Source organism: Myotis lucifugus, unplaced genomic scaffold (assembly GCF_000147115.1).
Source record: "Myotis lucifugus unplaced genomic scaffold, Myoluc2.0 scaffold_45, whole genome shotgun sequence".
In the NCBI taxonomy this organism is placed as follows: domain Eukaryota; kingdom Metazoa; phylum Chordata; class Mammalia; order Chiroptera; family Vespertilionidae; genus Myotis; species Myotis lucifugus.
The window spans coordinates 1,313,016-1,338,641 of record NW_005871093.1 but is presented as its reverse complement, the minus strand read 5'-3'; the positions used below and the strand labels follow the sequence as shown (position 1 = coordinate 1,338,641).

The following is a 25,626-nucleotide window of genomic DNA, read 5'->3' as shown; positions in this document are numbered from 1 at the left end:
AGGCTTAATTTTCTAAATCCCCAACGTACGTGGGTCTGTAGGTCAGTTGGCTCAGTAGGCTAATAATTCTACCGAAAAATCAAAAACCTGGCTTGTCTGATGATTCAGCATGATCAGCCCCTGCCAGCTCGCTCCCAAATGTGCCCCTACACCAGCAGGATCAGGAGCAGCCAGGGTGTGCAGCTTAGAGCACCTCCCTCCCCTGTATTAAAACCAACAGAACAACCCTCCAAGCGCCTCGCTTACCAACAGTAGGCCAACCTTGGAAACTGCAGACCAGGAGACACAGGGAAATGCAAACTCAAGCTCGAGTGACAGCCCTTAGTGCTTTCTTTTCCAAGTCTGGGCTCTGCCTGAGCCACACTATCGCACTCAAATCTATTTCAAGTTTAAATGTGGACGACACTCTTACAACCAGCTCATTTTGTTGCGTACATGGCTAAGTAATCTTGGAGAGGGTCACAGACTCTCCGGTGAGCAGGGGCCTCGCCTCGGGAGGCCACACAAGACCTACTAGTCCTACACTTGGGGGAGCCTTCTTCAGAATGTCCTTGAAAACCAGTGTCCAAGGAATACACACCCACCTGGTGGCTGTGTAATCACACAGGCAGTACTGCCAGGCTGTCAGTCAACTGGTCCACACGACTGGACTCTAAACAGCCATTAGCTGACGCTAAAGCTACACTCACTTTCCAAAGAGAGAGATCTGTCACCAGTGAGTATATATATTCCCAAGGATGTCACAAGGGCTTGCAGTCAGCTCCCAAAAAAAGAGATCTAGTCATTCATGGAGCAAGGGCAGCTTTCTTGGAGAAAATTCTCAGGGTCCTACTGGACTGAACTATGTTTCAGAGTGAGTTGTGCCCATCAAGTGCATCCTGCCTCCGAGCATTTGCCCTTGCTGTTCCCTCTGCCTGGGATGTCCTTTTCCTTGGCCTGTTCACACTAACAAACGCCTGATTCTTTAAAACCCAGCAAAGTTATAGGGCCCCCCAGGAAACCTTTCCTGAGTGGTCCCACCAGCCTCCTGTGAAGGAATTAATCTCCCTTCTCTGGTCTTGTGCATACATACTTCTGAGGCACAAACCACACTTTATAACCATGTATTTCATCAATGTCTACAGGTGTCTCTCTCAATGGACTAAAATGGAGTTAAGCTATGTTTTAACCCCTTCAACTCAGACCTGGCATTAACTGCACTCTCTGGCATACAGTCGATTCTCAGTTAACATTTGCTGATTGGAATAGTAGGCTTGCATGGGAATCACTCACATTACTTTATAGTCAGCCCTCCAAAATGTATAGCACCCACCCATTCAACAGGCAGTTACTGGACACCAGATATGTACCAGCCATGAGCAGGCATTTGGTGTTTTGTTTTGTCCTGTTTTTGATAATTTTTTAAAAGTCAAGATAGACAAGAGCACCATTCTGTTTCTCCCTCACATACCAAGGACGGTTCCAAGACACCTAACCCGACACACCTTCATGTCTAAAATGACAGCGACTGCGACTCAGACATGCTTTCTCTACAAATGAAGGCAGCACGTGCTATCTGAAAAGCACAGGCCAGCATGTTTAAGCATACAGTTCAGTGCATTAAAGTACATTCACACGGTTGTGCCACCATTGCCACCATCTGCATCCTGAACATTTATCCCAAACCGAAACCCGGTCCCCATCTATATGTATAAAAGCCTCAGTGATCGAACGACCAAACAACCAACCAGTCAACCAGTCGCTATGACATGCACTGACCACCAGGGGGCAGACGCTCAACACAGGAGCTGACCTCCTGGTGGTCAGTGTGTTCCCACAGTGGGAGCGCCGCTCAGCTGACCACCAAGCACCAGAAGCAGGGCTCACGGCTAGCTGCCACAGCCCTGAGACTGTAGCGGAGCGGCTGCAAGCCTACCGAGTGGCCGTGGCAGGCACAGCGGCGCTGGGATGAGCAGGAGTGGCAGGCAGGAGCAGCAGGTGGCATTGGACTGCTGGTTTTGACCCGATCCCTGCAGGCTACGCCGAGGAACCCCACCGTGCACGAACCCGTGCACCAGGCCTCTAGTTAAAAAATAACAGCCCATTCCATTCCTCTCAGCTCCTGGCAACCACCATTCTACCTTCTGTCTCTGTGAATTTGATGACTCTAGGTACCTCATATAAGTGTAATCATACAGTGTTTGTACTCTGTGACTATATTATTTTATTGAGCATAACATCTTTAAGATTTATCCATGTTGTAGCATGTGTCAGAATTTCTTTCCTTCTTAAGGCTGAATGATGTCCCACTGTATGTATACACCACATGGTGCTTATCCACTCATCTGTCAGTGGACTCAGGGTTGTTTCTACCTCTTGGCTATTGTGAATAATGCTGCCATGAACATGAGTATACAGATAGCTGTTTAAGTCCCTGCTTTCAGTTCTTTTGGGTTTATTCCCAGAAGTGGAATGCTGGATCATATGGTAATTCTATGTTTGAGTTTAAAATCTTAAATGTATTTTTAACCTTTGGGAGTAAGAGGGACAAATTCATAAATTTTTATACGCTGTTGAGAAAATAAAATCCACTCTAGTGGTGAATTTGAAAATGTCAGGTTTCACTTATTCATAAACAATTCAAATAAATGAAACCAAGATCCAGAGATCATTTCTATTTAATAAATTTGAATGGAAATATTTCTAGAATATACTACATGCTTCTCTTCCTTCCTTTTACCCTTTATTTGCTGGCCCACCCACCGTCACTGTGAGTGTCCATTGTTCCATCTCTATGTACTACACAATGACCTTCTCGGGAAATGCTGAGGAGTCCATCCTGAATTACCTGCCTCCTTGAACTGAGTCAGGCCATTGTGAAAGTTAAATCTCCTCGCTCAGGACTAGAGACATACATGGTGCAAGAGATGGTCTGCACCTTTATGGAGCTCCAGAAGAAAACCTAAGTTACATTTTTTTGAAGAAATCTCACTGCATTCCCAGTGCCTAACATATGGTCAATTCTCAATAACTGTTTACTAGAGTCTAATAAAATGATAGGGCAAAGATCTCTCAAAATGTGATTCTTTCCGAATTCTGGGAGTTGATTTCAAATATTTCAATTCAAAGCAATTCAACAAGTCCCTGCAATGTACTGGTATAAAGTCCCTACAGTGTGCAAGGCTCTGTTGTAAGTGCTACAAGGGATTCAAAAACAAATGAGTTCCTGGCTCCAGGATATAATCTAGCAGAGAAACGAAGACATACAAAAGGAAAAAAAATAAAATAAAGCTCTACAATCTGTTGTTGTGATAGAAGTGAGGAATAAGCCCAGTCAGAACACAGAGTGGATTCTGCACAGCTGGGGTGGGTTTTAGATGTTTCATAGATAAGGTGGCGACTGGAAGAGACAAGGGTAAAGTAGGATCCCAGCAGACGGAAAAATGGGCAGAAAGGGCTGCCCAGATGAGAAAATATAAGCAGCTTGGAGATAGAAAAATGTGGTTTTTCTGTATATCCCTTGACAGAGAGAATGATCATTGCCTTTCTCAGCTCCATATCCAGCAATAACTTTGTAACCCAGCACTTACTTTGAAGAGAGAGAAAACTCTTCCAATTCATTAAATTCTACCAAACCCTCTGACTCTGCCTTTCACACGAACCCCAGCTCCTCAGTGCTTCACCCTTGTCATGGGACAGAGCAATGGAAATGACACTTCACCAGCCTCCTGCTTCTCACACGAGGGAAATGAAAAGTGCCGTCATCCTGCCTCATCATCACCTTCCCCCATCGCAAAACAAGATCAGAGAGCCAAAGTAACTTGCCAGACGTCACACAGTAAGCAAGAGGCAAAGCTGGGAGCTCACCCAGGTCTACACAAATCCACGGGCCCAGGCCTTTGCTACGCCGGGCACCTCATAAAACACAGAAGCTTGATTCTTCTTTCAACAGGAAGTACACACAAGCATTCTGAGAGTCACCATTTCTACATTTTTTTTTCCTGTTCCATCAGCAACAAATGGCAAAGGAATGCAGCTGCCCACAAAGTTTCCCAGTCCTTGCAGCAATGTTCATATCATTATGCCTTCTGCACATTTTTGTCACTATAAAATGTCACTCAGACATAAGATGTACCTAAAACTCTTCCCGTGTCTTTCCTGCCCACAGGTCCTTCTCCCAACCCCAATCCCACAGCTTCCTGCTGATCAGCCAAAAGCGATTCCAGATCTTCTTATTAAGATGAGGTGTTTTATGAACATACGAGCAAGAATCGTGAGTCCTGGAACTGGCAGGGGTTTCAACAGACCATTTTCTTATGAAAGATACATTATCATTATCATGTCCCCTATACAGACGTGGCCACTTAGTGCCCCACTGGACATCTGTATTAGTTCCCTGCGGCTACTGTTTAGTGGCTTAAAACAACACAAATGTATTCCCTATTTCTTCATCTTTTCTAGCTTCTGGAGGCCACTCAGATTCCTTGGTTTGTGACCCCTGCCTCCATTTTCAAGGCCAGCAACACAGCATCTTCCAATCTTTCTCTACTTCCATCTTCACATCACTTAGGGACTCTGACCCTCCTGCCTCCCTCTTATAAGGATCCTTATGGCTACACTGTTCCCACCCAGATAATCCAGGGGAATCTCCTCATCTCACAATCCCTAATGTGATCACAGCTGCAATGTACCTTGTGACAAGTAAGGCAATCTATTCACAGGCGCCTTGGCCTGGGACATGGACAGCTCTGGGGGGACTTTTTGGGAGGGACATTTTTCAGCCCACCATAACATCCATTCAATTTCTATCTGAATCTTTTTCAAAAATATAATCACAATCACATTTTGAGAATCAGGATAGTCTATAATAGAGTACATTTTTTTTTTTTGCTGAGGGAAATATTTTCAAAAGGATGTTTTAAATTTTAAGGTGTTCCAAAATATAACAGAAAGGCAAAAATTAAAATTGTAATCAAGAAGATAAAAGGAAAGCTAGACAAAATAATGAAAAAGCACGTACATTATTGATCACAGATCACAGATTCCTTCACTAAAGAAACATTGAAGAACCACATAGCGTGTGCTCAGAAGTACAAATAGTACTATGTGCTCAAATAGCTCCCACTGACCTGCTTAGACATACAGATTCATCACTGCCCAGTGTCTCCCCCTGAGTGGGGACAGGCTCAGGCCACCACTGCCTGGTTCAGGGTCCCTGCGGCGGGAAATCGAAGGGACTCACCAGCCCCGCAAAACCAGCTGCAAACCACAGAGGCACCATCCTCCTATGCAAAGCACCAGACACTTGCCCGTGTGCATCCCACAAAACCATCATCCCAGAACTGTAGGGAGGACACCAGGCACTCCAGCTCCTTTGTCACATCAAGAAATCAGAGCTCCAGGAAGTCGAGAACCTCCCCAAAGTCACATGCTTACTTGTGGGTAGAGGCAGAACTAGTCCAGAGGGTACACTTTTCCCTCCAGTAGCCATCAAATCCATCCACAGAATCTTCAACAATAAAATAAACCTTCAAAGACCCTGGATTGATCCTGCTAAGATCTTTCCTTTAACTTAGACTCTTCTCCACGATTTCCTATAGTTCTCATTCCAAATGCTTCTTACTCCCCTCCAGCTCCCTTCCGCTCTCTCTCAGTCACACTCCCTAAACTTAACTAAACTAAAACATTCTATCTAGATGCATTCAGGTTTTTTTCTATGCACTGGCTCCTCTCCTTAAAATGATCCTATCATCTGAATAATACGATTATGAGGGGCTGAACCATTAGCAGTTAAAACTGGGGGCTCGGGAGTCAGACAGCCTAGGTCTGTAACCTTTTATCTCGATCGCTGTGTGACCTTGAGACAGCCACTTAACCTCTCTGAGCCTTCATGTCTTCAGCTAGAAATGAGAATCATAATGGCAAGGACCTGGGGGAGCAGTCACGAGAGCTGAATGAGAGGAATGCAAAGCATACAGTGGGGCTCCTGAGCCTGCGCTCTAAACCACTCATACATTGAATAGAGTCGTCCTTGCGGTGTTCTTCCTTCCTCTCTAATGAAAGGGCCTCAATTTCCTTTAGCCCTCTCTGGTCCCCCCAAAATCCCCTCTGCTCCAGCACACTCAGACATAGGGACCAAACCAACCATCCTAGAGCGTGGCTTACACCACGTCCAAGCTCAGTTCCTCTGACTGCCTGCCCACCCACCTCGTGACCTGGCCCCCTCGGCCCCCTGCACCTAACTAACCTGTCCACCCTGCTTTCTGATGTACCCATCTCTCACCCTCCACACTGGTTATCAGAAAGAAAGAAAAGGACACTCCCCAATAGCCTCCAAGGCCCAGCACACACTCAACGTTCCCATCCCCAGGTCTCTTCCAGTTTGCCCTTTCTGCCATAGATCTCAATCCTTCCCATCCTTCAAGGCCCAACTCAATGCCTCCCTCTGCTAGAAGCCTTCTCTGACCAATCACACTATCCATATTCCAGGGCATGATTGCTCCTTCCTCTGAACTCCTAGTTTATTTCATGCTGTGTTCTTTAGCATTGAATGAGTTAAATTCGTGTGGATTAATTGTGATGATGGAGATTTTCTGCATGTGGACTGTATCAGGGTCAATATCTTGGTTGTGACATTGTCTATAGGTTTGCAAGATGTCACCACTGCGGGAAAGTGGGTAAAGGATATAGCAGACCTTTCTGTTTTATTTCTCGCAACTGCATGTAACTCTCAGTTGTCTTACAATAAAAAGTTGAATTTAAAAGTTAATTTGAATTTATAATTTATTCAGCACCCACCTTTGCCACACACCACACAAGACATTTTACCTATATAAGCCCCAATTTTCCCCTGTTCTCTAGATGTGATTATCCAATAGCCTATTCAAAATCTTCACCTGAATAAACTAATAAGAATCTCAGAGTTAACACATCCAATACTGTGCTCCTGCGTGCCCCCACCCCAACCCCACCCCAATGAATCTCCTCTCCATTATTCTACTTGATCAGGCAAAAATCTTTAGGTCACCCCTGACTCCTCTCTCTCTCATACTCCACAGCCACTCCATCAGCAAACCTCAATAAATCCACCTGCAAAATAGATCCAGAATCCAACCACTCCTCCCCACCTCCATGGCCACCGTCTGGTCCCTGGTCACCGTCATCTCTCATCTAGATTAATACAATAGCCTCCCCTCTACCCGACACTCCCTATTCCCCTTTCCTGCTTCTTTTATAAGTTTTCTTCAAATAATATACTTTTCTCCCACCACAAGCCTGGAAGCTCCATGAGGGCACCGAATTCTTCTGATTTGTTCAGTGCTGAATCCTGGAGCTCTGAAATATCACAGGCACTCAACAGATACTTACGGAGTGAATGAAGAAATTAGTGAATGATATTATGCCTTTCATATTTAAAAAGACAATAACCTCTGAGGTCAACATGACTCTCTTATTTTTTTACAAGTAAAACAAAGCTCAGAGAAAGTCAATGGGCCCTGCAAACCATGAGAGTCACGTCTCATCCACCCAGCTCTACCCAAAATCAGTTTCTCAGGTGGGTCCTTAAGGCCAGGATCCGTGTCTGGTGGATCATTTTGACTTTCAGTATCTGAACCTAGCGCTTGGATATTGCAGGATGCAATGAATACTTGCAGAATGAATGCAACTTTTAATCTTATTTTTAAAAATGTAATGAACAACTCCAGTTACAATTTCTCACGTATTAGTTGCATGGAACTGGTAGCTTAGTTCTCACAACTTTCTTCTGTGAGGCAAGATGTGACTCCCAGATAATGACCCTCATTTTGCTTGGAAACAATTTGAGGCTCAATTTCTGCTCCTCTTTGAGGCCCCACCCACTGAACCACAGTGCCTGGCAGCAACACACAGGAAGCTTGCTGTCTTTCTTGCCCGTGCACTGCAGAATCTCACTAAGAGGTGTTTCTTATTGGGTTTCCTTAGCCTGGCAGAGGACAATTTTATAGCTGTCTTCTTTACACATACCCTTCGTGTGTGTGTGTGTGTGTGTGTGTGTGTGTGTGTGTGTGTGTTTTCTTAGAACTGGCTCAGGACTGGATCAAATTTGGGAGAGTGTACTTGATTTGTCTCTGCCTGGTAATTTATTGAGGCCATGAAGGTCCAACGTGATGTATGAGTCCCCTCTCCTGGGTCTGTTGTCTGCCGACCCCACTCATCACCCTCCCCGAGTAACGCATAACCACCTCAAGCACACACACACTGAGTCACTTTCTCTATGAAGACAAATGTGTTTTGCTGTGAGTGGGCAATGCTTTAGAACCAAAAAACATATTATAATCAAAAACTGTCATCAGAAGCTCAGAGGAAAACACTTCCTGTCTGCAGGTTGTTTGTTTGTTTGCAGAGGGAACAGCCTCTCTTCTGAGCTCACAGTGGTGATATGGTGATATGTGCTACAAGCCAACCTGAAGCCATTAGCTCCTATCTGCACGTCTTAGTTCACTTAAATATCCTTTAAAGAGAGATTTGCTAAACAGCATGTGAGGACACCAGTAGTGTCGTATTAGATGGCAGGCTTTATTGGCTCCATACTTCAAGAAAGACATTCCATCTTGAATAATTCTCACCTTTGTCACAGGAAAACTGGCCCTGATCACACTTAGAAGATGAGGAAATACACCTTGGGCCCTTTAACCCTGGATCTTACCCTCCTCTCCGGGACTCCTACCCATCCCACCTCTCTCCGGGAGCAGGACCAGCATGTTTCTGAGGGTCAAAGAAAGGAAAGGTGAAAACGAGAGTGGGTAAGCGAGGAGCATAACTCTGTAAGGTGATGAAGACAAGGAAGAAGAAGGAGGAGGAGAATACTTGGCACAAAATAAATACAAAATGTGGATCCCTCTCCCCTGATATCCATGCATGCCCAGCCCAATAACATCAGCAAAATGTTGTTGAATTTTAAGTGTATACAACCATGATGGCCTTTGCCCTGTGTCTGAGGACCTCCAAAGGTTCCATAGAGAAGACTCATGGGCAAGGCCAGAATCAGCCCTACACACACACACACATACACACACACACACACACACACACACACACACACACACACACCTGAAGATAATGAAAAAAAAGTGACCAAATTCTAGATTCACTAATAAGACTTAGTTTTGTTCTTTCACTTTAAAGGAAATGGATGTTTCCCACTTTCCAGTTTGGTTCAATCAACTACTTCTTAATTGGCTAGTCAGGAGAAAGAAAAAAGAAATTCAGTACTTCCCTCTATTCATATCCTTCCCCCTGGCCTGCCAAGCAGTAATACTAACACTTAGCCCTACAGAGCACTCTGCCACGTGCAAGGCAGCATGCCACATGCCTTTCCTAGGAGGGGGGTTCTGTACATCCCATCTTGTAGATGAGGACACTGAGATATGCATGTGTGCTTAAAACTTGCCCAAAGGCAAGGAGGTGGCAAATGACAGATCCAGGACTTGAATCACGTTCAGTGTAACTCCAGAATTCCTGGAATTCGCCACTGCAGGCAAGAAGCCCAGCTCCTCCTCCTTGGCCAGGTGGTTGCCTGGGGCCGTCCTAATTATAGGCAAGTAACCTGTGAAGTAACTGTCTCTTTGTAGGTCTATTTAGCAGAGTAAAGGACAGTGTATTTCTATGATACCCTTAAAAGAGATTTTCGTGGTAGAGAACTGGAGTGAACTTTGAAAATCTAACATAGCCAGTGAGTTTAGGCAAGTTTCTGATTCAAACTAAGCTTGAAAGAGAGAGGCCCTGTCAATCAACAGAAATTGATTGGGCACAACTAGGTGACCTATTTTTTTAATGCAGAGTTTTTCCTTCTGAAAGTGGATTTTGGCTTTGAGAATATGATAACTAGGGGAGTATATGTGGCATATGAAGCACAGCTAAAGGATATGAAGAAGCTTAGCTGGAGAAGTGGTGCCTCTCAAACCCCATCACCAGTGACCATCTGAGATCAAAGGAATGAATGCCTGCTGGGCCTCGGGGTTTGGTCTGTGGTCCTCTTTCTTTTATCTATCACATCAATATAATGAAGATTCCAAAATCATTATCTCCTGGCTAAATCCTTGGAGTCTCAGAATTCAATGTCCAAGGGCCAACTGGTCACCTCCAGTGGGATGACCTTTGGTTCTCATCACCTTTCTTCCTACCCTGTTCCAAGTCCTGTGTCCCTGGTCTCAGTGACTGGCACCACCTTCACTGAACTAATTATCTAATAAGGTAGCTGTGCACCCAACTCCTCTTCTTCCTCACCCACCCCACATCCATACATCAAGATCTGCTGTGGTGGAGACAGTATACCATGGCAGTTAATGAAGGGCATGGACCCTGGTGTCCGAGAAAGCTGAGCATGAATCTCATCTATCAATTATCAGTTGTGTGACCTCAGGCGAGTAACATCATACTTTCACACTGATTTCCCTCATCTGTGTAATGGGGACAATAAGGCCGCCCAGAGTTAATGCAGGCATTGAACTGGACAACATAAACATGGCCAAGTGTCTGCATTTTTAACTTCCCAAGCCCACTTCTCTGCCAGTTTAGGCCACTTGCTAAGGTTAGGCCCTCACCATTTCTCCCCTGACTATGACAATGGGCTCTTGGTGGTGTCCCAGCCTCTAGATCCACTGCCCTCAAATCCCTTCTCCACACCACAACCGATGCAATCTTTGCACAGTCTAGTACAGTGATGGCGAACCTAGGACACGCATGTCAGAGGTGACACGCGAACTCCTTTTTTTGGTTGATTTTTCTTTGTTAAATGGCATTTAAATATATAAAATAAATATCAAAAATATAAGTCTTTGTTTTACTATGGTTGCAAATATTAAAAAATTTCTATATGTGACACGGCACCAGAGTTAAGTTAGGGTTTTTCAAAATGCTGACACGCCGAGCTCAAGAGGTTCGCCATCACTGGTCTAGTAGGACCTCACTAGCATGCAACAACACTCCTAGTCCTGTCTTCCCAAACAAAGCAAATCCTTTATGTAGTGATGTGCATAGGTGCAGGTTAGTAATTGGTATTACCCTTTTGTTGAACCTCTTTAAGAATCTGACAAAGGCACAGAAAAAAGCACTACTCATAAACACATAAAATATTCAGAAATTCCAGGAGAAACACAGACCTCAGGTTCAAAGCCCCTGACTTGGCACATTCTTTGGCTTGACCTTTTATCAACTTCATAGCTCTTCAGAAGCCTGTCTTCTAGACTGACTACCTGTCTCTGGGGATTCAAAATTTCAGACACGTTTCTTAATTTGCATATTCAAGGTCCTCAAAATCTGGAAGAGAATTCAGCAGGAAGCTCAAGGCACTTTTCCCAGAAATAGATGGCACCTCTGAAGGGTTCTTAAAGAGATTAGCATAAAATTATGATCAGTCATTCACCTTAAAGTCTCAGAAGTTTTTTCAGTCCCAAAAGGTGATGGCTGAGAAACTGCACACAGCCTTCTGAGGAGAGGCACCAGGGAGGTATAGGAAGCACAGTTCTCAGGTGTGTCCCTACGACTCTCCTTCCCCACTTCCCCTACCTCAGTACCAGATGGCAGAGAGACTAAGCTCTCTAAGTCTCCCACAAAAGCTTGGGAGCACCAGACCAAGAATTTGAGGACTGTCCTCTGTACAATGCAAGCAGGCAGAGACGTTGGATTGCAACCCAGATGGTTGCGGTGAGCTACATATCCCGAGGCTCATCTCACTGGATCAGCAGAGAAATACCTGCAAAGCACAGACACCTGGCACCAGCCTGACAACCATTCCTACACCTGAGCATGCAAATGGTGAGAACCCCGTACTTCCTGTCCTGGGCCATTTATGTTAGCAGGTTTAGGGGGAAAATGGGACATTTTTCTCATATGATTATAAAATCTTAGTGTAACAAATAATTAATATTGAAGTCCATGTTTAGAGTTTTGAAGAAACATTAAGACAAAAAATGACCTAGAATTTTAACCAACCAAGGTAAGGGGAACCCTGAGTGGGGAGAAGCTGGGAAAAGGAACAACAGGAAGCAGGGATGCTAATATCTGTGGAAGCTACATCCAGACAAACCGATGGTTGGGCTCTTCCATTTCCAGAAACTGACACTATTCCAACACAACCTCCCACTTCAGAAAGAAAGGGAACTCTTCCTTCCAGTGTGTTGAACTCAAAGAGCTGACAATGTCCCCTTCTGAAGGGGAGTGAGTCTGGTCATCCAGCTGTGGTATCACCTCACCCTACACCCCTCCCATCTTCCTTTCCTTCAACCCATGGAATAAGTATTGTGGGTTACATCAGGTTTTTTCTTTAAAGGACATTATGATCATGTTCACTCCTGATCCTTGTGAGCATCCTGGTGAGCACCTGGAGGGTCTGAATCTCCGACAGGCACAGATGTTCCCACATGAAAGCCCAGGTCTTAGAGCAGGGGTGGGGAACGTCCAGCCCGAGGGCCATATAAGGCCCGTGAAGTCACTTGGTCTGGTCCTGCCAAGACATTAGGGGCGAGTTAACTAAATGTTTGATCAAATATAGCAGGCTACTTTTTAAGTTGATCATTGTTTGGCCCGTGAATAATGTCATAAATATCAAATGGAGAGAGAGAGAGAGAGAGAGAGAGAGAGAGAGAGAGAGAGGAATCGATCAGTTGCCTTCTGTTCTCACTCCAACTAAGAATCAAATCTACAACCCAGGTATGTATCCTGACCAGGAATTGAATCAGCAACCTTACAGTGCACAATACAACACTCCATCCAACTGAGCCACTCTGGCTGGACAGAAAGGTGTTCTTATGAACTTAGAGCTAAGACACAGAGAATCACTGTGGGGTATGCAGATACTTCCACTTTGTACGGCCTTTCCTATCGGGACACTCACATTCTGAAGTGTGCCTGTCCTGAAAGGATAGTTGCATAATAATGACTAGTGTTTTGTTTTTTCCTCTAAAGAGCCAACTTGCCCCTAAGGTGGGAATAAACATCTGTTTGGGTGTGTCTTGTCATGATAGTCATCATTGTCATCATCATAACAACAATAGCAACAATTACTATTAGTCACAGTTATTATTTATTGGGTACTTACTATATGCCAAATACACAATAGTAACTCACTCTGCATATAATCCCTCATATTGTACAGGTAAGAAAACCAAATCTTACGGAGCGACGAAGTAGGTAATCTGGCTCTAAATGTCATGTATCATCAACCACATTTCACTGCCAATTCCATCCACTTTAGAATGAATAATCAAGAACAATCAGCTCATTTTGAGACAAACTTCTCTCATCAGAGGACCTGGCGTTCATTTCTTCAACAAGCATTTCTGAACAGTCACTATGTGCCCATGCCTTCACTGTGTTTGCTCACATGATGTATGTAGCCCCACCCTCAAGAACAGGACAAACTCGCCCAAAGTTAATGTCCTCCTGGAGGCCTCTAGGGTCTCTGTCTCCCAGCCTTCTCGGCTGGCTCTACCCCTGGCCCTGCTGAACGTCTTCCTTTCACATTTCAACAGAAGAACTTGAAATATAGTCAATCAATATATATATGAGAAAAATGACCAATCTCTGATGCTGTGAAATTATAGATCCATCATTCTAAATCTTCTACAATACTTCCTCTTAAAAAATAGTAAACAAGAGATCCCTAAAAGTAGTATTATAAGTAAGACATTAATTTAAATAGTGGAAAATAGGGTTAGAGGTTGGATTTCTTGTCTGTGGACACACAGCTGCTCATTTGGTGGGTTTAGGTCCAGATGACAAAAAAAGGAAAAGAAGAAGTTAGTTTCTCTCTGTTCCACTACGGTATCTTCAGGACCTGGGTTCCTTCTAACTTATCACTCTGTCATCCAAAGATGAGAATCTTTGTCTTCACGCTGCCAGATGATAACATTCCCATCCAGTAAGGAGAAAAAGGATAGAAAAAAAAAGCAGCGAAGCTACCCAGTGTCACTTCTGCTTACATCTCAATGGCCAGAATTTCTATGGCCACACCTGGCTCTTAAGGGGACTGGGAAATATAGTCTTTATTTGTTAGCTAAATTTTCTGCTACTAAGGAAAAGTTATATTGGGGAAGAGCTAACCATCTCTGTTGTACCTGCTAAACAGTACAACTGAGATAGGAATTGTGATCTGAGGGACTCCAGAAACCCTACTCCATCAAGATCAGGTAAGCTTTGGTGAGAGGATGAAGAGGGTAAAGGAGATCAAATATATGGTGACAGAAGGAGGCTGGGCTTTGGGTGGTGAGCATACAATAGAATATAGAGATTTTGCATTATAAAGTTGTATACTTTATATAGTGTAATTAACCAGTGTTAGCCCAATAAATTTAGTAAAAAATAAATAAATAGGAAAATTTTAATTCCTATTTTTATAGCAGAGACCATTGGTCCTCTCTTCCTCACTGCATGAAAAAACTTCTAAGTATGATGTTAAAACTTTCTATAACATTTCATTAGCTTTCAATTCAATAGCTAGGAACTATCTTTAAGCTAATTTGTATGGTCTTTGGTGCTTTTAAAATACACATGCTACTTCTTTGATACTCCTCCCTTCAAAAGATGGAGCCTAATTCCACTTACCTTGAGTGTGGGCTGTGCCGTGGCACACTTGAACCTGCTGTTGTCCAATCTGTGACATCGGAGACAAGGTCATAAAAAGATCATTCATACTAGGAAAAGCCAAATCCTAAGTCATGAAGTCACTCAAGCAGTCCTATGGAGGCCCTCGTGGGAGGAACAGAGGCCTCCAACCAAAAGCCGTTTCAGTGAACTTGAAATTGAATTTCCCAGCCTTAGTCAAGCCTTCAGATGATTGCAGTCTCCACAAAAGTCTTAACTGCAACCTTTAGAAAGAATTCGGGCCAGACCAGGCATTTACACAACTCCTGAATTCCTGATCCACAAAAACTGTGAGATTAAAATGTTTTGTTTTTATTTGTATTTTAAACCAGGAAGTTTGAGAATAATTTCTTACACAGCAATATAGCAATGTAAATTCGGTGATCTTCTGGCTTGAGAATTCGAGGAGGTAGATATGACCACCTTGAAAGAGAAATTTTGTATTTCAAATGTCTATGTCCTAGCTCATCACCCGCTTTTTAATTATTTGGAGCAGTGGTTAGATGAGATGCCCTGGATACCACTCTGAAGAGGAAAGACCCGTGAACCCTCCTGCTAGAAAATATTGCTAACATCCCACCCCTGAGTAGTCCCAGGAAACAGCTGAACCTGCTGTTGGCCGATTACCGCCAGGAGAAACAGCCCAGTATCAATGAAGCCAACATCAAAATAATGAATTTTGGCCAACTCTCTTCAGCAGCCAGATGGAGAATGCTGAACAATTCTACTCAATGGGTTAACTTATTTAGTTATCTGGGGAAGCACTGTGGGACTTAATTACCTTAGCTCTATTAGGATGCACTTCTGTTGAAAGTGAAAGGTTCCACAGGAATAATTTCAAAGTTATTTTCTGATAGAAATGAATGGTTGGTAACTCCTACTCCTCAAATATCCCAAGTCAAGGTCATGCTTTATGATACATGCAGATTCTTAAACTTTCATACAAGATATCACTTCTTCCTACTACCTCAAGCAGGGCTCTTAAGGAATAGAAACCAGAGAAACATTCCACAGTGTACTTAGAAACCTGATGGGAAGGCTTTTTAGACTACAATCTACCCTCGTCTCTGCATCTGCAGAGTCTAAGATTAGCACCTCGTCCTTCATTGACAATCACCACTATCATAAGCCACTACTACTAGTGGAAATAGGTATTTTTTTAAATCCTCAGAAATTTGAGGGGGAGAAAAGTTGAAAGCCACCAATATCTCTAAAAAAAAAAAACAAAATGCTTGTATATTGGGTATTTTTATTATGGGCCAAGGGAACCTATTTGTAATACAGATGAGAAGACTATTATTCTAATGGGACACATTAAGGCTATCATTGGAATAATGAAATTCCTATTACCATCTCGCCCCAACCAATTGAAAGCTTGGAGCTAAATTTAATGCTTACCCACATGTATTAGTTTTAAGGGCTGTCATATTTTTTCTTCCTCTTTATATGTGGGCTCTTTATTTCCTATTCCTCTTCTGACAGCCTTTGCAGTTCATTATTCTTCCTTATCACACGATGTCTCAATCACTTTTGGAAACAGGTAGCATATAGATTATAAATGAGTAAAATGAAAGCAGCAGGGACGGGACTCAGGTTTCCTTCTTGGCCGTGGCTATCAAAATACATTCTCAGAACAAGATGCAGAAAACTACAAGAAGAGGTAGACAAATGTCCCTTTAAGGAGTGGGCCCTTGGAAGCAGCCACCATCCGAGAAATCTCTCGCTGCTCTGCTAACAAAGCTTCACAACTCTCCACAAAACACTGCTCTTTCCAGGCTCAAAGGCAGGTCAAGCCTCCAAGAGGAAGTACCCACAGAGATAAAAGACCCCCATAGTAAGGCTAATTCCGGGCTTGGGAGCAGAGCTGTATACCTGGCAGTTTTACCCTTGAATTGTCTCCTCTGGAGGAGTGAACTTTGAGCCATCAACTTCTTTAAATAAGATTTATGAGCTTCTCTTCTTATGACAGTAATGTTTCTGCCTCCATAAAAGGGCTGTAGAAGGAAGTGTCTCAAAAAAGGCAAGTAGGGTATGCCTCTGGGATGTTTAAATCAACCAGCAAAAGTGGAGGGGAGCGGGGAGGGAGGGGAAAGGGTAGGGGAGAATCTTCTTTACAGGAAAATATATGAGGGACCAGATGGGTGGAGGTGAGGAGGGGCCGTTCAGAATGCACGGCACGGGAGCCAGCCCCCTTCTATATGGACCCATGCCCACCACCAGCCCTTCCCAGGCTGCATGCAGGGCACCTCTGCTCTGGGTGAGGAGCATGCTGGGCTCACACAGAGCTTTAAAAATATCTCTCCACCCACTGAAAGTTTGATTCATCAGCCAAGTTCTCAGCCATGTGTCACAGTGGTGGCAGTGAATCAGTGGTGACATGAGGGTGCAGGGAAGGCAAAAGGGGTCTTATCTAGCAGGGAGGAGGATGCAGAGCATAAAAGTTAAAAGGCATGAGCTCTGACGACAGGTGACAGTTTGCATCCCAGTTCCAACACATGCTAGTGATGCTACTAGGTGATTTAATGTCCCCGTTTTCCACATTTGCAAAAATAGGGTTAATCATAGCACCTGTATCATAGGTTATTAAAAGGATTAAATGAATTAATTCATATAATGCACGTTGAACAGTTCCTATGACATAGTAAGGACTCAGCTGTGATGATATTGGTGATGATGATGATGATGATCATGATCATGACCACAATGAGGATGTTGAAACTTACAAGATGAATATGTGTTTCCCAAGTAGACAGGTTGTTCCCAACAGAAGCTGTACAACCAAAGAACTGAACAAAATATATACAGCATCTGTTTTCAGGCCCTGCACAATAGTCAGTACAAGATTGTAATTGTGGAGAGAAGGGACATGCACATGGTGAGCCCCGTGACGCCCTGGCTCTTGGCCTGGGGACAATTTCCCAGTGACAGTTCATTCTTTGGGGAGCTAAGGGGGCTGGAATCTGTGGGGTAAGGCAGCCTAGAGAAGAACACTTCAGAGAGGGGCCCCAGAAGCCTGCGTGGGCCCCCTGTGAATACTTGGCTGAAGGCTGGGCTACACTTGCGCAAGTTGAGATGAAACCAGACTACCAGGAAGCAGCTGCTATGAGTTTGAGAAGAGAAAACAGATACTAGAATTTTAGCAGCCCTAGGAGATGTCTGAAAAAACCTCATTAACATCCCACAAGCATCCAGCTGAGACACTAGGAAGATCACACTGTAAGAATAAGGAACCACTGTAAAGGCCTACTTCAGACCCACCCTAACCAAACAAAAATCAAGCCCTGACCAGATCCAGGAGGAAGGCGGAGTTTGGGGGCTGAGTCTCTACCACATTAGCGGGGCTGGGGAGCCACCTTGGCATTTCCACAGACATGCCCTAACAGAGCATAAAACCAGACCCACACACATTTAAGGTGGTCAGTTAGTAATAGAACAAAGAGCAAAAAGCAACCCTCTTCAGAGAAAGATAACAGAATACAGAGTCTCTATAATATAGTATTCACCATGTTCGGTAAACAGCCAAATGTTAGCAGACCTGCAAAGATATCTTTTAAATATTGATCATAATCTGAAAAAAAAGACAACAGAAACCAAACAAGATGGCCTAGAGCCTAGATATTGGATTTAGAACATGAAGACTTTTAAGAGCTATTATAAATATAGGCAAATATGTCCAAAGAATTTTTTAACGCTGATTTAATGAGTAAACAGATAGAGTGTTTCATTAGAGAAATGGAAACTATAAAAACAGAACCGAGTTAATAATTCTAGAACTGAAAAAAGTTGTGTGTGTGTGTGTGTGTGTGTGTGTGAGATGTGTTGAGAGAAGGTAGAGAGGAAGGAAGAAAGCAAATGCTTCCCCATACCTATTCTCCCTCCACCAAAATAAAATTGATGTCCTTGTCTGTCTTGGCCAAGGGGCTTCCATTCAGAAAAACAAATAGGACAGGGAACCTCATGTTTTGAATAAAGCAAATTAGTAATTGGTGACAAAATTTAAACAGCAAACACTGCAATATGAATAATTAAATCCAAAATCCCTGTGGATTTGAAATGTTTTTAAAAGTTAAAATAAATGTTAAATATGTGTATATTTATATACTTGTAGGACAAAAAGTTATAAACAGAGGGATAACCTCATCAAGTATGTAATTGGGAAGCATCCCTCCGCTGAAATGGAACTGAACTGACAGGGTGATGTCATGGGTGAGGTACAAGGAGATCTGCTCCCCGTGATGCAGTGTCTAGGATGTGAGGACGTGACCACAGACAATGGCAATGTGCTCAGAGAGAAGGAATACGTAGAAGTCGATCTGCAGGACTTTGCCACTTACAGGTGGGAAGTAAGAGAAAAAGAGGAATCGAGGATGATTCCCAAACTAGCACGGTGGCTGACAGGGTATAATGTGATGTAATTTCCTGGGGAAAATTCCACAGGAGGGGCAGTTTGGGAGAACAAAGAAATCCATAGGGCTCTGGATCTTTGGAGTTTAAGAAATGTGTGGGACATCTACACAGGACTATAGGTAGCAAGTATAAAATTCAGGAGGGCCCAGGCCGGTTGGAGCATCAGCCTGTACACCAGATGTGGTGGGTTCAGTGGGTTCAACTGTTGGTCAGGGCACATACCCAGATTGTGATGGATGTTTCTCTCTCATATCAATGTCTGTCTGTCTGTCTGTCTCTCTCTCTCTCTCTCTCTCTCTCTCTCTCCCCCCTCCCCTTCTCTCTTTGAGGTCAATCAAATAAATAAATAAATAAAATTCAGAAGGGAGGCAGGAAGTGAAGATATAGATCTTGAGGCGGTCAGCATGTAGACGCCCATGGGGAGGACAAGAGAAACTAACTCCAGGAGACAGCAGTGTGTAAGGAGTTGTCAGGAGGTGAGGGGCACACAAGGAGCAGTGAAAATAACAGAGAGGCAGAAAAGAGGTAGGAGGAAAGCCAGCTAGTGACATGATGCCAAGGCAGTGACAACTTCAAAACCAAAGGTGTGACAAACACTGCCAGATGCTGCAGAAAGTACAAAATAAATACTGAGTGTCCAGCGGATTGGGCAAAGGTGGGTCACTGAGGAAAGCGGCTGTACGAAGAGTAACTCTGGAGCAGTCCAAATGAAGTGAGCCAACTGCTAACATGGGGCTTCATGATGGAAGGGTGGCAGACTGATCCATGCACCCCCAAAACTGAGATAAAAATACTCCCAAAATATATGTGTGAGCACATCACCAGGAATAGTAATTTTGAGATATGTCCACATGTCAGAGCCTGAGGAGAACTTCCACTAATTCCCCACTAATTCCAACGCTGATGAAACTGGGGAAACACAACCTCCACCCCGAGAACCACAGCGGCCCACGGGAAGGAAGGACTTTCACTCACCACCACTATTTGTTCTTGCCAGGGACCCAGAGGCTACAGTGGCCATCAAAGCAAGCAACTGTTTCCATGGTGATCTATTCCCCAACCCAAACCCACCTCGGCAGCACCCCTTTTCTAAGCTCCTTTAGAAAACACCCCTCTGAGAGTAAGCAGAGCAGGGGTTGGTGCGACCATCCTGGATCATTGGCAGGGCAGATGAGAAGCGGAATGTACCTGGGGTCACTGACTGCTGTGTTCCAGTTCGGGAGCAGGAAGGAGAGCAGGAGAGGGAAGGACAAAGGCTGATGTAATTCTGTGGCACAGGGAACCACCCCAACAGTATGGGCCATCAAGATCCCGCTTCTGCCCTGGACGAGATAGCTGCATGTCTTCTAGAAACAGGGCTCTCTAGTCTGGGGCTGGAAAGGGGAAAATTTTCCCAGACCTGGGTAAAGTGAAGAAAGAACAGAGAAGGCTAAAGAGTCATTATAAACCTTGCTTGCTCACAGTCACTGGCCCTACAAAGAACAATAATGGTTGAATCACAAAGCAGAACAGAAAAAAGCAAAAGGGACCATATAAAAACAGCTTCTATTGCAAAATAAAGACAGCGTTAGGCTAGATAAAAAGGCTTTATATACACACACATGTAAATTATGTATATATGTAATATATACATGTATATTACATTGATATATACATACATTATATTAATATACATTATATAAATTATTTTAAATTTTATAATAAATAATTTAAAATTTGTAAATGACAGTAGACAACTAAATCAATGTTGTAGAAGACACACTCAAGAAGGAATGCAGACTGCAGAGGTGCAAAAGAGAAAGTGTGAGAAGAGATGGGTAAAGTGAAAAATGAATGGAAATCTAGCATTAAAATGAGAGGCATTCCTGAAGAACAAACAGAAATAATAACCATCAAAGATGTGAAAGCAAATGAACCTAAGCTCAAAGGAAGACTTGAGACAGTAACCCAAGGGGCTGACACTGTTACTGACAAAAATCATGTGAAATACCTACACCCAGACATTTCATAACTGCTATGAGGAAGCCCTGAGGAGAGCACACCCTAGCACAGCTGCTACAGAAGGGGACGCTGGATTAGACACTGATAGCCCCAAACTGGAAACCCAAATATCCATCCTGAATAGAATGGACATAGAAATGGGGTCATAGTATCAATAATGGAATATCATATATTAATGAACATGAGTGAACTTCTGATAGCGGCAATTTTAGTTTAAGATTACGATAGCATCACAAGGCTATTCAATAAATAGCATTTCAAAAACTGTTTTTTTATTATAATTCATATGTCTAATAAAACTTCACATGACACCCTGTAGAAGTGCAAGAGACTGCTAATGAATATACATGAACTCCCTGGGTATACTGCAAACTCTTTGGGGAGAGGCAATGAATAGTATGCCTATTTTATTTCTTCCTCCATCCAGAAAGCACTTGGGTAAGCATTCCTGCAATGAATGAATGAACAGGAATGAACAAAGGAATGAATGAATGAATGAATGACTGTCTCAACCGATTCATCATGGCTGAGTTTGCTTGTTGGGTGATGCTCAACTCCAGTCTGGCCAACTTGCAGCAGCTTTGCACTATTTCCTCCTGAGATTTGTGTAAAGAGAAGAAACAGAAACTTTCCAGAGTGAATGGCAGCTGGAGATGGTGTGCATGGAACAGGCTCTTGTCCCGCCTGTTCTCCGTGGGGACCCACCCAGGGACCCGGCTCCTTTGACGTTTACCTTGAAGGAAAGGGGCATTCTGTTCCTGGTGATAAGCACCAACCAACCTATCCCCATGGTGATTCTGAAGCAGGAGGCTGCAGGGTGAGGAGGGGGGGACCAGAAAGTGAGGGTGGTACCCAACTAGTGTCTGCACCGGAGTTAGCCGGACCACAAGGGATGCTCCACTGTCCACCAGTGTCCAACACATCAAGTGCCTGTGCAACACCGCGAGACCTCTGAGGATAGATGAGTGGCCTCGAACAGCAGGACTGAGGACAGCTTGACAGGAGGCAGCCCCAAGAGAACAGCAAGCAGGCAAAGGCTCGGAGACCTCGGCTCCCTGAAGCACCAGCAGCAGTCACCCGGACCGATTCTTGCCAGCTGGTTTTCAGACCCTGCCCCCCAGCTCTAAACTCAGTGCACATCTGCACAGCCCTGCCCGAGCCCCACGATGCTCATAAGAAAGCATGAGCAGTCATAACTCAGGGGTCACCTTGGCAAAAAACAATGAAGTAGAAGAAATCTTCCATCAGAAAATACATGGATTACCCTCCTGAAGGACAGACAGCACCTTCACCAGCGCCGTCAGGTCCTGAAGTCCCGCTTCCTTCCACCAGGGCTTCCTTCCTGAGCCTGCCCATCTGGACTACTAGAGTCACTCCCTGCTCATCTCGCCTGCGAAGGAGCCTTTCTTTCTTTTCTTTTCTTTTTTTTTTTTTCATTGATTTCAGAGAGGAAAGGAGAGGGAGAGAGAGATAGAAACATTTTTGATGAGAAAGAATCATTGATCATGCCTCCTGCATGCCCCACACTGGGGATTGAGCCCGCAACTGGGAATCGAACCGTGACCTCCTGGTTCATAGGTCGACGCTCAACCACTGAGCCACGCTGGCTGGGCAGAAGGCACCTTTCAGCCCTGCCCAGCTGCCTGGCCCTGGGTGAAACAGCTGGTGAACTCTGATGTTTGCCCAAGAACATGCAGGGTGTTGCAGCCAGGTGCTCAGAGCAGGGAACAGGGCTGAAATCTCACCAGCCATCCTCTTGAAAGGCAGCACCCAGAGGTGGCCCAGATTTAACAAAAAAAGAAAAAATGCCTTGCTCTGAGAAGTGTTGGAGAAATCATCTCTTGGTTATTCACAAGGTTGGGTGGCAGACGGAAAGAGGAAGGGAAGTGGAAAGCAGGATCTGGGACAGCCACAGGGGATCTTCAAACTTCATTTGGTTAGTAATCTCGCATCTTTGAGAGTTGCCAGTTCTTGGCCTCTGTTCAGCAAAACCCACTCAGGGGACTCCTGCTAACTGACAAACCCAAGGGACCTACACAAACACACGTGCAAACCAGCCAAATCAATGCACCACCTGCCCTCATCTCCACTGGGGGCCGACTCCTCGGGGTGTGGGGGAGCCTGAGCCTCGCCTCACCTGCCCAACGCGGCCAAAACTAATGAAGGGTGGGCTCCCGTCACAGGCAGTTAGGGCTCCCTTGCATGCGTCTGTGTCCTGCATCTGACTGTTCTCTGGCCAACTGAAGGCCAGTAGAGCTGAGGGTCCTGCTGTCCTCTCGGGCCACCAGTCTGTCCAGACCACAGTGAGCAGCTGCTGCCCTAAGGAGCCTGGCCTTGCCCACTCACTCTGACATCCCAGCCTTCTCTGGACCCAGCCCACCCACCTCTGTCAGGCCACTGCTCGCTCATGCAAATAAGCAAGCCCCTAGGGAAGCGTGCCAACAAAATAAACAAGGGCAGGGAAAGTTATCACAAGGCCCCATCCTTCAATTCCCTCGTCTGCTGCAGATCATGAAGCAAGTGTGGCTTCCCTGGCCCCGCACTGAATCTTCCCACCTTCCCCGGTGAAAAAGGAGCGCAGAGAAGGCATGCTGGCTCGGACCATTACACTTAAAAGCAAAGATGGGAGCCATCTGGGGTAATTTCGGCTTCTCTCTTTTAGAAAATAAATTAGTAGACTTCGTGTTTTAAAATGTGTTACAAGGAACACAGCATTCCAAAACACTGGGAAAAAACGATTCTGGTTTGGCCTCAGCAGATGTGGCACCTAGGCAAACATCTGGCTGAATCAACCTAATGCTCTATTCCAGAAAATAATTCCTGCTCTCTTGCTTTAATTTTCTTTTTATCGGGGGTTGGTTTACCAATGGGGACACAACAGGGCAGTGTCCCAGGACGAAGTCAGTCACTGCGTTCTCAGGTTTTTTCCCATCCCTCATTCTGCCCTGAGTACTCAGGGCTGAACTGTGTTACGAAGGAACAGAGGTGATAAAAATTATCGCTGTCCACCTCGATGCAGCTTCCAGACCATTTCTCAGCTGGGCAGGATTCAAAGCACATGGCCACGCGTCAAGAGACAGCCATTAACAAGGCTTCACCCTCCCCCACAGCTGGGCCCCAGCGTAAATGACAATATGGGAACGGGACGACACCGTGTGTGATAGAGATTCCATAAACTGCAAAATACACTTGGGGAGTTGAAGGCTATCCTCCCAGTCAGTAGCCAAGGAAACGGAACTATCCACCATCGATCTCTCAGGCCTCGAGGTCCATCCCACACAAAGAAGTCCTTCGGGCAGAATTTACCTCTGAACTCTTTCCCGTCCACCACAGCCAGACGGGGCCACCACTGGTGGCCAGAGCCTGGCCCTTTCACCTGAGATGCACAATAGCCCCAAGTGCCTCTCCGGATGGCTAAGCTCCCAGACGGGGCGGGCTCCTTACCATCGAGCTCCTCCACGGAGATATTTGCAAGCTGCTCGCTGTCGCTGCCAGCAGAGAGAGACCGGTTGAGGTAATTCCCCTTGTACAACAGGCCAGCGGTCACATGGTGGAAAGGCATCTTCTCCCTGTTCACGGGAGAAGGGAGGCGAGAGAAAAAGACATCGTCAGTCACTCCTCCTTTCCGTCCTTAAAGGACCACCCCGGCTTTCCCATGGCCAGTGTTATCTTTTACATAATAACATCTCTAGAGGGGAAGTCAGAAAACTCCGGGGTACCCAGGGCTGAACAATTCCTACAGGGACTCAAGATCTAGCCCTTCCTCCACTGTATGTCTTGCATCATTGTTCCCACTGAATTATGAATTTGAAGCGAGTTGTCCCTGCAGACTGTGGGACACCCTGTCATCGCCAAGCTGTCTCCGTACAAACAGGAACACCCTCTGCTCCTCTCCCTCGCCTGACACCCTCTTTCTCAGTTCTCATAAGACAGGACTGCGCACCCCAGAAATGTCGGGCTGCCCAGGGACTGGATGTCTTGGCTGGGACCCTGCAGAGGTCCAAGGGTTTCACTTTTCCCAGGCAAAGCAGGCACTCCACTCACACAGCACCCCAAGCAGGGGGGAATGAGCGGCTCTACGTGAATATGCATACCAGTCTGCACCGCTGAGGAGCGGCCCCCAAGCCCGACTCCCCCGACTCGCACCTGCCCTACTATAAAGGTGAGTGACATCTCAAGGTGTCCCAGAACTAAGCAGCTTCCAGCCCTCTCAGGGAAATGAACTAATGCAGTGGTTCTCAACCTTCTGGCCCTTTAAATACAGTTCCTCATGTTGTGACCCAACCATACAATTATTTTCGTTGCTACTTCATAACGGTAATGTTGCTACTGTTATGAATCGTAATGTAAATATCTGATATGCAGAATGGTCTTAGGCGACCCCTGTGAAAGGGTCGTTCGACCGCCAAAGGGGTCGCGACCCACAGGTTGAGAACCGCTGAACTAATGCATCCCTCTACCCCCAACTAACAAACCCTCCAGGCAAAGCTGCTCTGCCCAGATGGCCACCTCCACTGGGCCTCAGATTCCCCCACAGTGCAAGGCAGGCCAGAGGCTCCAGGCAAAGGGAAAGGGGAGGGAACGGCGTGTGGTGAGGAGAAGGAAAGGGCAGGTACA

At 45.1% G+C, this 25,626-nt stretch overlaps 1 protein-coding gene across 1 annotated transcript in view; it reads right to left on the bottom strand.

Annotated features, from left to right (window-relative positions):
* Window positions 1-25,626, bottom strand: part of CALN1 (calneuron 1) — a 322,912-nt gene that overhangs the window by 254,123 nt on the left and 43,163 nt on the right. Inside the window, exon 2 of the mRNA XM_006088222.3 lies at window positions 24,454-24,578. Coding sequence (XP_006088284.1) covers window positions 24,454-24,571 — 118 coding nt within the window. The 5' untranslated portion in view covers window positions 24,572-24,578. The remainder of the gene's footprint in view (window positions 1-24,453; window positions 24,579-25,626) is intronic.